This window comes from Mandrillus leucophaeus, unplaced genomic scaffold (assembly GCF_000951045.1).
Source record: "Mandrillus leucophaeus isolate KB7577 unplaced genomic scaffold, Mleu.le_1.0 Scaffold460, whole genome shotgun sequence".
NCBI lineage: Eukaryota > Metazoa > Chordata > Mammalia > Primates > Cercopithecidae > Mandrillus > Mandrillus leucophaeus.
The window spans coordinates 459520-471181 of record NW_012104921.1 but is presented as its reverse complement, the minus strand read 5'-3'; the positions used below and the strand labels follow the sequence as shown (position 1 = coordinate 471181).

The 11662-nt window shown below is 38.4% G+C and overlaps 1 protein-coding gene across 1 annotated transcript in view; it reads right to left on the bottom strand.

Moving 5' to 3' along the window:
- Positions 1–11662, bottom strand: part of HECTD1 (HECT domain containing E3 ubiquitin protein ligase 1) — a 116658-nt gene that overhangs the window by 4582 nt on the left and 100414 nt on the right. The window contains exons 31-40 of the mRNA XM_011994753.1: positions 10425–10479; positions 10014–10196; positions 9414–9621; positions 9241–9326; positions 8551–8678; positions 4951–5152; positions 3120–3257; positions 2201–2808; positions 1138–1216; positions 953–1046 (exon numbers count right to left, since the gene is read on the bottom strand). Coding sequence (XP_011850143.1) covers positions 953–1046; positions 1138–1216; positions 2201–2808; positions 3120–3257; positions 4951–5152; positions 8551–8678; positions 9241–9326; positions 9414–9621; positions 10014–10196; positions 10425–10479 — 1781 coding nt within the window. The remainder of the gene's footprint in view (positions 1–952; positions 1047–1137; positions 1217–2200; positions 2809–3119; positions 3258–4950; positions 5153–8550; positions 8679–9240; positions 9327–9413; positions 9622–10013; positions 10197–10424; positions 10480–11662) is intronic.

Sequence of the window (11662 nt, the reverse complement as noted above, 5' to 3'; positions counted from 1 at the left end):
AAAAAAAAAAAAAAAAAGAAATCCCTGCTTATTACAAATGTGGAGAGAGAGAGAACATTCAGTTGCTATGGTCAGTATGCAAATTCTTGTTACTACTCAGTCTGGAGTTCACCAGCAGTTTCTGTCATACAAGTCAGGCAAAACTGTGTTCTCATTTTCAAAAGTAATTTACCATATAATATACTCGTTCCCATCATGATTCTTTCATGGTTTAATTCATCCTGATCAAGTAATCTAGAATGTATGCAACCTATGTCCACTTTCTTTCTTTCTTTCTTTGTTGAGGCAAGGTCTCCCTCTGTTGCCCAGGCTGGAGTGTAGTGGCACAAACATGGCTCACTGCAGCCTCAGCCTCCCACGCTCAGACTATTCTCTCACTTCAGCCTCACAGGTAGCTGGGACCACAGGCACATGCCACCACATCTGGCTAATTTTTTAAAAAATGTTTTGTAGAGATGGGGTCTTGCCGTGTTGCCCAGGCTGGTCTTGAAGTCCTGGGTTCAAACGATCCTCCTGCTTCAGCCTCCCAAAGTGCTGAGATTATAGGCGTGAGCACCACCACACCCGACAACCAGCAATTCTTTTTTTTTTTTTTTTGCGACAGAGTTTTGCTCATCACCCAGGCTGGAGTGCAATGGCGTGATCTCGGCTCACCGCAACCTCGCCTCCTGGGTTCAAGCGATTCTCCTGCCTCAGTCTCCCGAGTAGCTGGGATTACGGGCATGCGCCACCATGCCCAGCTAATTTTGTATTTTTAGTGGAGATGGGGTTTCTCCATGTTGGTCAGGCTGATCTTGAACTCTCAACCTCAGGTGATCTGCCCGCCTCGGCCTCCCAAAGTGCTGGGATTACAGGCGTTAGCCACTATGCCCAGCCAACCACCAGCAATTCTTGACCATAATTTCAACTGTCTCAAAGGAGAGCAATTATGCTAAAAATCCTTTAAAATTACCTCTAAAGGCTTCCATTTGTTTCTGAATACCTGTATGCATACAAAAGTCAAACATCAAATCCACATATTCTTCTGCATTATCCATTGTTATCATCTGCAAAAGAAAATCTGTCAGTATCTAGAAATATTTCAGGAGTGTCTAGTACAACTGGCTTTGCTAAGAGGATATTTCAGAACTTTTTTACCTCATCTTCACCACTTGGCTTGAGATCCACAGCTGTGAAACCATATATTCTTGAGGAAGGGCAAAACTGGAAATTTAAACTGGGAGGACAAAAAAGATTAAATTAACTGACATGCAGCTACTACTAAGGGTGTTTAATTTTTATAACATGACTATCATCTGCCATCAGTGGGTACAAGAGAAAAAATTAAATAAATATAATAACATGGCTATCAAAACCATAATTCCCAGCCCCCTCCTCCTCCAACAAAATCAGTACACCAGCTTAGAAGAAGTTGAGGCCTTTTTAAATGCAATATTCTATGGACAAAATCTACTAGGCCAGCTGTTACCAAATCTGTCTGGCTTTGCGAAGATTGCATGAAACCACCTTTCTATATTTTACTTCTAACTTATGGCACAAAATTAATTAACTAAAAATTTTGCAATTAATTATGATGGCAATGTTTATAAGTCTTTTAGGAAGAAACTGTTGCTTCACTGAAGTCAATCATGCTATGTACAAAAATATGCATTAAAAAAAAAACCTTGACTATATAACCATTTATCAAACACAGCTTACCAACATTATCAGCAAACATTAAAAAAAAAAAAAAAGGCCTTGCAGTTAACCTAAAATCACAGCTGAAGATATGATAATTACCTGTACATAAAGTAACAGAGTTTTATCAAAAGATCTGCAGCATCTCAGCTACTACAGCCATTGGTGATAAAGCTGACATTCCAACCAATTTTTGAGCTTTGCAAAGTGGGCCATATATTAGCAGATGAATTTGTCAAAATATTGTTGACTCTAGACATTTTACACAGGCATATAAATTCACACTGGCTAAGTCAGGTAATCTTCTAAAGGTTTGATGATCAATAAACTAATATTCTAGTATTCCGAGTGTTGTCTTTATAATATTAAATCAAGGTTCAAGTCGATCATCAGTATTTCCTACAGCATATTACTGTTTTTGACAGACTGTTTTCTCATATATTGCAAATCAGTGAGGACAAAGAAACAAAAGCTTTAGAACTTACTCATCCATTGTATTGAAGAATGTACATATAATGCTTACCCTAAATCCTCTATGCTAAGTGGAGGCCCAGAACCTGATGGATTCTTCAGCACTAGTTCCTGTAATTTTGTGTTCTTCTCATCTTCAGAAAGACCTTTGTTGCTTAAAATTTGGCGCCTCTTGATAGCAAGGTCTTTAATTTCTTTTAAAAATCTGGCTCTGTGTGGGTTTACTAATTCAAAGTCTTCCCAAGTCAAAATTCCATTAAACCAAGCCGGGGGTTTTGGTTTAGGGGGATCAAGAATAAATTCTGATTTTGAATCCTCTTCAAAGCTTCCTACTGAGAGTGAATCATGACCTTCTTCTGTAGAAGCTTCAGACTGACTTTCAGTACAGTGTAAGTCTCTATCACCTCGTGACTCATAAATCAGTTTACTCATATTGCTTTTAATGTCACCCATACACATAAGTTTAAAAAAAGGTTTAGAAATAGGTAAGTCCACAAGTCTATTGTCTTGAATGCATTTGGCCAAGAAAATTCCAAGGAAATGAAACAGTTTTGTGATCCTTTCAAGCTCATCACTATCCTGTGGAAATGGTGCCGTGAACAGTCCACATGACCTCTGCACGTAATATCCAGGAGGTTTCAATCCACCTCCAAGATCAACCTAATTTTTTAGAGGGTGAAATGCAAATAAAATTAAACAAAAGGTAATAGAAACTAAGCCTATCATCATCTAAGAAAAAAATCCATAAACTAAACATCTTCATGAATTTGGCTATCTAAAAGTATGTAATTTTATTAAATAGCTTTTGGTGACTAAATTTTATCGCTTTAGAAATATTTTAGTTGTATCAAGATTATTCAATAATAAAAGTAGAGTCAGAAACCTGGCTTATGTTCTGAACACATAACCTATTTTTAACACTTTTGAAAACAGAGTCACAACTCAAGTCACAAAATAAGAAATATTCTTACGTGACGAGATTCATCATCTGGAAAATTATCATCACAAAGCCAAGCTCCCAAGTCAGTTCTCTGGAATTCCGCTGCCACCAGAGCATAAAACTCTAATGTGGGTCCCAAGCCAGTTCCTTCTTCTCCTAAAAACTCAACCTAAAATATGAACAAATAAATTGTGGGTTAAAATAAACTTAAAGTTTGGGGTATTTTTAAAATAATCTAATTCTTGCCAAAATTTATCATATCTGATCCAGTAATATACCTTTTTTCAAAATAGCAGTGTATATATTATAAACAGCATAGGAGTGTTATTGTAATTTTTCTGAAGAGTCCACTTGTACACTATTACATGCTTAAGCACTGTGCCAAGCATCATTCACACATTTACTTCTCACGACAACCCTGCAAAATAATTCTCTCCTTTTTACACCAAAGGAAACCAAATCTCACATAAGGAGGTGAAATAATTTGCTTGAAGAAATGATGGTGTACAGATTTTTGTGTGTGTCTGTGTGACACCAAAGCCTAAACTCTTCCACTTTTTTACTTTTCTTGAGACAGAGTTTCACTCTTATTGCCCAGAGTGGAGTGCAATGACACAATCTCAGCTCACTGCAACCTCTGCCTCCCAGGTTCAGGCAATTTTCCTACCTCAGCCTCCCAAGTAGCTGGGATTATGGCATGCACCACCATGCCTGGCTAATTTTGTATTTTCAGTAGAGACAGTTTTACTGTGTTGGTCCGACTGGTCTCAAACTCTTGACCTCAGGTGATACACCCACCTCGGCCTCCCAAAGTGCTGGGATTACAGGCATGAGCCACTGCGCCTGGCCTCTTCTGCTTATTTCTGAGTTAAAGACACTTTAAATCATTTTTGCAACAGGAAGAGCATGGACAAAAACCTTTAAAGTGATTGCATAAAGTATCATAAAAACTATAGCATATGGTTAAAAAAAAAAGATTATCTAAATTAGAAGAATGTAAGCAGCTGGGCATGGTGGCTTATGCCTGTAATCCCAGCACTTTGGGAGGCCGAAGCAGGTGGATCACTTGAGCCCAAGAGTTTGAGACCAGCCTGGGCAACACAGTAAGAACTTGTCTGTATTAAAAAAAAAAAAAAGAAGAAGAAGAAGAAGAAGAACGTAAGGGTAGGAGGAATAACACAATGGAAAGTCTGTATATAAAGTGAAAGACGTAAAGCTTTGGACATCTTCTAGAGATGTATCATATTTCTTGCAATTAGTTTATGATCCAAAAGTTAAAAACAAACCAATTGGTTTCACCCCTGTGACAGGAGAGGTATTTCCACTCTTCCTCATATAGGGAATACTGTGTATACGAAATATAACCAACAATGTCCACAGTAACATTTCTAAACTAAATATATTAAATTTCATACTGCCATTTGCTATAACATCTCTCAACACAGACCAGTGATATAATACCAAGCACAATTTAAGTGAAACAATATTACAAAACCAAGTGCTCCCAAAATATCCAACAGTGCAGTTTAATATAAGGGTCAAAAAGAATCCCTTGTGAGTACTATTATTTTAGTCCAACTTTGTTATGAAATACGTAGAAGCCCTCAGGCAGAACAAGCACTTTGCCGCCTCAAGAGTGGAGATCTTCTTTGTTGCTCATTAATGGCGCAAGACCTAACCCCTAAGGAGGTGGACTGACATCCTCTTACGAAAAAGATGCTCTGCCAGAGAAGGCTTCTGCTGACAGAATAGGAAAACCCCTCTTCATGTTTACCTACCACAGTTTTTAATGCAGTGAAGACACAATGGGCTGGTTCCCTAAGTGTCATTCCTGTTCCCTAAATCTAATTTTATGAGATTACCTCAAGAACTGATTTCCGATCTGCATGTATTTGCATGACATTCTCAGCCCATTCCATCAGTGATTCGCCACGTGGAACTTTTACTCTTTCATGCTTGAGACGACCAACTCTAAACTCTCCAGGGTCATCTCGCCTAACACTGCTTGTGGTTCTCGTTCGTTCCACAGTGGCTTCACGTCGGTTTTGTAACCACACTATTGCTCTGAAATAGAAAAATATCTATGAGCTGCAGCATACATTAACAGCTGAATGTACTACTAAACCAGCAACAGAATTCAAAGATTTAAGAAATTAAAAAATAGTATTTTATCAGGTGATTTTTAAAACACAGTAATCTTTTTTGTTACATAAATTGCGTCCTTTCACAAGTAAAAATATATGAAACTCCTTTTATTATAATCTGCCTTAAGCAAACTGAGAAAGTACTGGGTCGGTGTCTTCCCTCCTTATTTTAGCAGTTCAATAAAAATAAAAATCTGTTGTCCAGCCCCCAACATCATTCAAAAAAAGGACAAATGTTTCCTATCGGAGAAATTTAAAAATGATTAAGCTATCTTTCAGACTGAAAGCTGTCAGGCCTCTGAGCCCAAGCTAAGCCATCATATCCCCAGTGACCTGCACATATACATCCAGATGGCCTGAAGCAACCGAAGATCCACAAAAAAAGTGAAAATAACCTTAACTGATGACATTCCACCATTGTGATTTGTTTCTACCCCACCCTAACTGATCAGCGTACTTTGTAATCTACCCCACCCTTAGGAAGGTTCTTTATAATCTCCCCCACCCTGAAGAAGGTTCTTTGTAATTCTCCCCACCCTCGAGAATGTACTTTGTGAGATCCGCCCCCTGCCCCCAAAACATTGCTCTGAACTCCACCGCCTGTCCCCAAACCTGTAAGAACCAATGATAATCCCACCACCCTTTGCTGATTCTCTTTTCGGACTCAGCCTGCCTGCACTCAGGTGAAATGAACACCCATGCTGCTCACACAAAGTCTGTTTGATGGTCTCTTCACATGGACACGAGAGACAAAGGCCACCATCAATTATAATTTTAAAACAATTTTTCTTTTCTGTTTTTTTGAGATGGAGTCTTGCTCTGTCACCCAGGCTGGAGTACAGTGGCATGATCTCAGCTCACTGCAACCTCCCTATCCCAGGTTCAAGTGATTCTCCTGCCTCAGCCTCCCCAGTAGCTGGGATTACAGGTACGTGCCACCATGCCTGGCTAATTTTTGTATTTTTAGTAGAGACGGGTTCTGCCATGTTGCCCAGGCTGGTCTTGAACTCCTGGCCTCAACTGATCCACCCGCCTCAGCCTCCCAAAGTGCTGGAATTACAGGCATGAGCCGCCACACCCGGCCACATTTTCTTTTTTTTAATAACAATCCATTTATGGTGGGAGGAAGAACCAATAATTAGGAATAAGAAGCTGAAGGTTCTATTCTCATGTGTGCTACTATTTTTTCATGATCTTAGGTAAATTAACTAAGTACGTGCAGAATCAATTTCCTCATTTATAAAACAGAAATTATTATCAATGCCAGTTATCACAACATGCCTATAGTTCTATGTATATAAATGCTTTGTAAATGGCATTAAATGGTACAAAAATGTAACTATCAAGGAAGAAACACAGTTTAAATTATAACTTTTTTTAACAATTATTTTGGAAGAGTACTTAAGGTAAACAATCATTCAACAAAATATTTATTGAGCACCTACAGTGAGTGAGTCTTGCTCTGTCGCCCAGGCTGGAGTGCAATGGTGCAATCTCGGCTAACTGCAACCTCTACCTCCCGGGTTCAAGCAGTTCTTATGCCTCAGCCTCCTAAAAAGCTGGAATTATGCCCAGCTAATTTTTGTGTTTTTTTTTGTAGAGATGGGGTTTCGCCATGTTGTCCAGGCTGGTCTCGAAATCCTGGCCTCCAGTGATGTGTCTGCCTTGGCTTACCAAAGTGCTGGGATTATAGGCATGGGCCACTGTGCCCAGCCTGGAAACAGAAACTTTTTAAATGTTTTCTTTTTTTTCAGTAAATTATTTCTTCCATGATTATTCAGAGGGACTATCTTCAAACCAGTACAAATATTTCGTAAATAATATCAGACCATTTTCTAACCAATTGAGTAATCTGTTGCACAATAAGCCATCGCACATCTTTCAGCAAGAAATACATTAAATTTGAATAGTAAAGACACTACACAATTAGGCTTAGGACACAATTATAGTTTGCCTTAAATATTTCTTTGGGGGAGAGGACACCACACTTCTACTCAATGAAGAGAAACATTTTTACAGTCCAGAGGTCTTTTATTTTTTATTTTTTTGAGACGGAGTCTTGCTCCATTGCCCAGGCTGGAGTGCAGTGGCGTGATCTCAGCTCACTGCAAGCTCCGCCTCCCAGGTTCACACCATTCTCCTGCCTCAGCCTCCCAAGAAGCTGGGACTACAGGCGCCTGCCAGCACGCCTGACTAATTTTTATTTTTAGTGGAGACAGGGTTTCACTGCGTTAGCCAGGATGGTTTCAATCGCCTGACCTCGTGATCTGCCTTCCTCAGCCTCCCAAAGTGCTGGGATTACAAGCGTGAGCCACCGCACCTAGCTATTTTTTTTAAACATTATGCATGAATTCACAGAGAAGAGGTTCCAGCAGCTCAGGCTCCTTTCCCTTGGTTTTCACACAGTGTGCTTCTCGGGGTGGAACAGGCTGGCACTTCAGGTAAATGCAGGTACCTTTCTCTTTGGCTTCCTTTTTTTTCTGATCATTTTCCTTCATGCGTTTCAGGAAGCTATCTCGGCTCTTAGAGTGCTTAATGTGCTTAATATGCACATTAATTCTCTTGGTAAGAATCTTGCCCTTGTTTGATTACAAAAATGAATGCACCTGTAATCGCAGCCACTCAGGGGGGCTGCAGCAGGAGAATTACTTGAACCCGGGAGGCGGAGGCTGCAGTGAGCCAAGATCATGCCAATGCACCCCAGCATGGGCAACAAAGCGAGACAAAAAACAAAAACAAAAACACAATGCCAACAGCATGCTGGGTAACACTGTAGACTCTCCCCATTTAGCGACAGTAACACTTGTGGGGCATTCCTTTTTGAACAGTACCCATTCCCTTAATGTCTACAATGTCACCTCTCTTTTAGATCTGCATATATGTGGCCAAAGGAACAATTCCATGTTTTCTAAAAGACCTAGAGAACATCTATCGGGTATCTCTCCTCCTTTCCTTTGGATTAGTCATTTTGGTGAATTACTAGAAGATTGGTGGTTTAGACCAAAAGGCAATGCTGACTATTCTTCATAGGAATACAAGATAATATATCCCATCAGTCCTGACAGTATAGTTGTATTATTTTCAACTTATATAACATAAAAACATACTTATTTTAAAAACATAAAAAGATGTACTTAAGGTAAACAATCATCTCACCTAACAGGAAACTGAGAAAGTACTGGGTCTATATTATGATTTATAAATTTAGCATTATTACAAAGAAACCATATATTAAATCCAGAACTTTTAAAGATATGACTGTATCAAGTGTTATGCAGCATTAGGTGATTTGGTTGTTGTGAAACATCATCATCTTACCTTGAGGCACCAAATGCTGTACATGTGAAATAAAGCTGTCTAGTTTCAAATGGTATTAGAAAAGGACATTTGCTGGTTAACTGTTCACACCAGTCTGGCAGAGCCCCACTTGCCAATGCCAATGGTTCCTGTGAATTAACAAATAACAATGTCTTAGTGCTATAAGGCATTCATGCATGCATTCATTCATTCATTCATTTTTGAGACAGAGTCTCACTCTGTTGCCCAGCCTGGTGTGCAATGGTGCGATCTCGGCTCACTGCAGCCTCTGCTTCCTGGGTTCAAGCGATCCTCCTGCCCTAGCCACCCAAGTAGCTGGGATTACAGGCGTGTGCCACCATGCCCAGCTAATCTTTGTATTTTCAGTAAAGCCGGGGTTTTGCCATATTGGCCAGGCTGCTCTCAAACTCCTAGCCTTTAACAATTCACCCGCCTTGGCCCCCACAGTGCTGGAATTACAGGCGTGAGCCACCACACCTGGCCCTATAAGGCAATTATTAAAAATGACCAAAAGAAAAGAAGAGTCAATTCTAAACCTGTAATTAGGAAATAAATGCAAAGGACCATATAGCTCAAATTACCAATCAGAGGGAAGGGAAAGATGGTGAGAGGTAGAAAAGAAAGTAAAGGGAATATTAGGAAAAGTCCAACAGTAATAGAATGAAGAGTTCAGCTATCTGATTTTATTACCTCAATCTGCTGTAATATTTTTGTTGTAATTTTTTTGCTAGTGAATTCATCTGGTGGAAAAGTAAACTGAGGCTGTTCATCACCATCTATAAAATTAATTAATAAAATTAATAAAAATATAAACTGACTTGCTTTAAAACTGCTATAGAAATGAAACAAGGCTTCTTACAGACCTTCCTGGGATATTCTTGAATAAGGGTCACTTGCAACTATATACAGAATACGCAGAAGCTGAAGGACGTCTTCTACTCCACAAGAGTTCTGTCCATTGCCTGCTTTGGCCTGAGGTTGTTCTTTTGTTAAATTAAGAATATCACTACTTTGAAGAGTAGAAATGGCCCCCTGGTTTAACCCAGACTTTGTTCCATGCTCACAAAAATCCTATAGAAACAATTAGAAAACCTGGCTATTAATCACATTTTCAAGAAAAACAGTGTATCATTCTATCAATACTACTATGAAAGGGTTGGAATTTTTTAAAGTGCCTTCTTTTTAAATAAAAACATAACACAAGACATAAATCAAGGCATTCTAAACCATTAAAATTCCCGAATAAAATATAACCACTCTAAGCCATGGTCAAAGTCTGTATTCAGATTCAATGCTACAAGCCATATTTGAAATTTTAGAATTTGTGCATTAACAGTGTTAATTCAACCTCATTTTAAAAATTATGTCTCAATGAACTGCTGTTCCTTAAGAAGCTTCCAAAGCTGCAAAACAAAGCACAAAGCCACTTGCAATCAAAATAGTGTTTTGATGCCAATATATACCTTATATGCAGCTATGAGCTGAGAACAATTTCTGTTTTTCCTAATACTTTTATTAGTGCCGGTTAATTTCCAGTGACGCAGGAAAGCAGCGTCTGCATTCTTCTGCAGGTAGGTTATCAAGTCATTCTTTGGTAATTCATCAGTGCCAAGGTACTGCTCCACATGCTCTACAGACCAGCAACCCTACGACAGGAAAAACCAAATGTTGGCCTTTCCCAATTATAAAGTCTATGATATTTCACATGCATTACATGAGGTAGCTTTAAGATCATGCACTTACCCTAATCTAAAGAATTCCATGTTAGTCATTATTCCCTTCAATGTTCAACTGCAATACTGTGTTAGTTTTACTATCTTTCTTCTTTTTACTAAATAGCCAACAGTAAGACCAATTTTCCAAAAATAACTTACCATTTTTCCATTTTCCTTTTCTTTATCAGAATCCTTCATTTCTCTGTACATGATTCTAAACATGAAGATATTCAAGTTAATTCACATATAATTTGTGATTATTTTCAATAAGGCTTCAATTCTTTTAAAAAAAAAGAACATCATTTACTAGACATATGTCTGCACTGAACACTGAACTCAAGAATTCTTTTTTTCTGTATATTCTGTAGAGATAAAGTTTTGCTATGTTGCCAGGCTGGTTTCAAACTCCGGGTTTCAAGCAATGCTCCTGTCTTGGCCTCCCAAAGTGCTGGGATTAAGGTGTGTCACGACACCCAGCCTCAAGGAGGATTTTTAAGAAAAAATGTTAATTCGTTAAACATAAGGGCAAAGTAGCAGAAACCATATTCCTGAATTACGATTTATAAATTTAGCATCATTACAAAGAAAGCATATATCAAATCTAGAACTTTTAAAGATATGACTGTATCAAGTGTTACGCAGCATTACATGATTTGGTTGTTGTGAAACATCATAGAGTGCATTACACAAAACAAAATGGTATAGCCTACTATCTACCTAGGCTATGTCTTATAGCCTATTGTTCCTAGGCCACGAACCTTAACAGCATATATCAGTGTACTGAGTACTACAGGCAACTGTAACACAATGGTATATGTGTATATAAACATAAAAAAGGTACAGTAAAAATATGGCTTTATAATCTTATGGGACCCCTGTCATACATGGTCCATCACTGACTGAAAAGTTGTTATATAGCATATGGCTATAACTGTTGTAAAAATACAATGGGATAAGAAACAGGTTCTCTGTGTCTAGATGGAAAGGAGGATAGAAATAACAATGATCAGGAGTGCTTATGTTCAAATAAGGCAGTTGAGATCAATTTTGAAACTGCAATAAAAATTGAAGGGAGGTTTTTCTAGCTCTTGGGAACTTAGAGAAAAAAACAGAAGGGCAGGAGAATACCATTATGATTTTCTGTTCTATCTCAAAAGGACCTACATTACTTTTATTGACCATTATATAAGATTATCAGTGATGTTAAGAGAACATCAGAAAACATACTAATGGAAGTGAAGTTACAGTAAGAATGACGATATAATTTATTATTAAATAACAAATATTGTATAGATAACATTTACTGAGCACTTAATATATCCTAGGGAGCATTGAAAACACTTTGCAGGTCAAGCACAGAGGCTCAACACCTGTAATCCCAGCACTTTGGGAGGCTG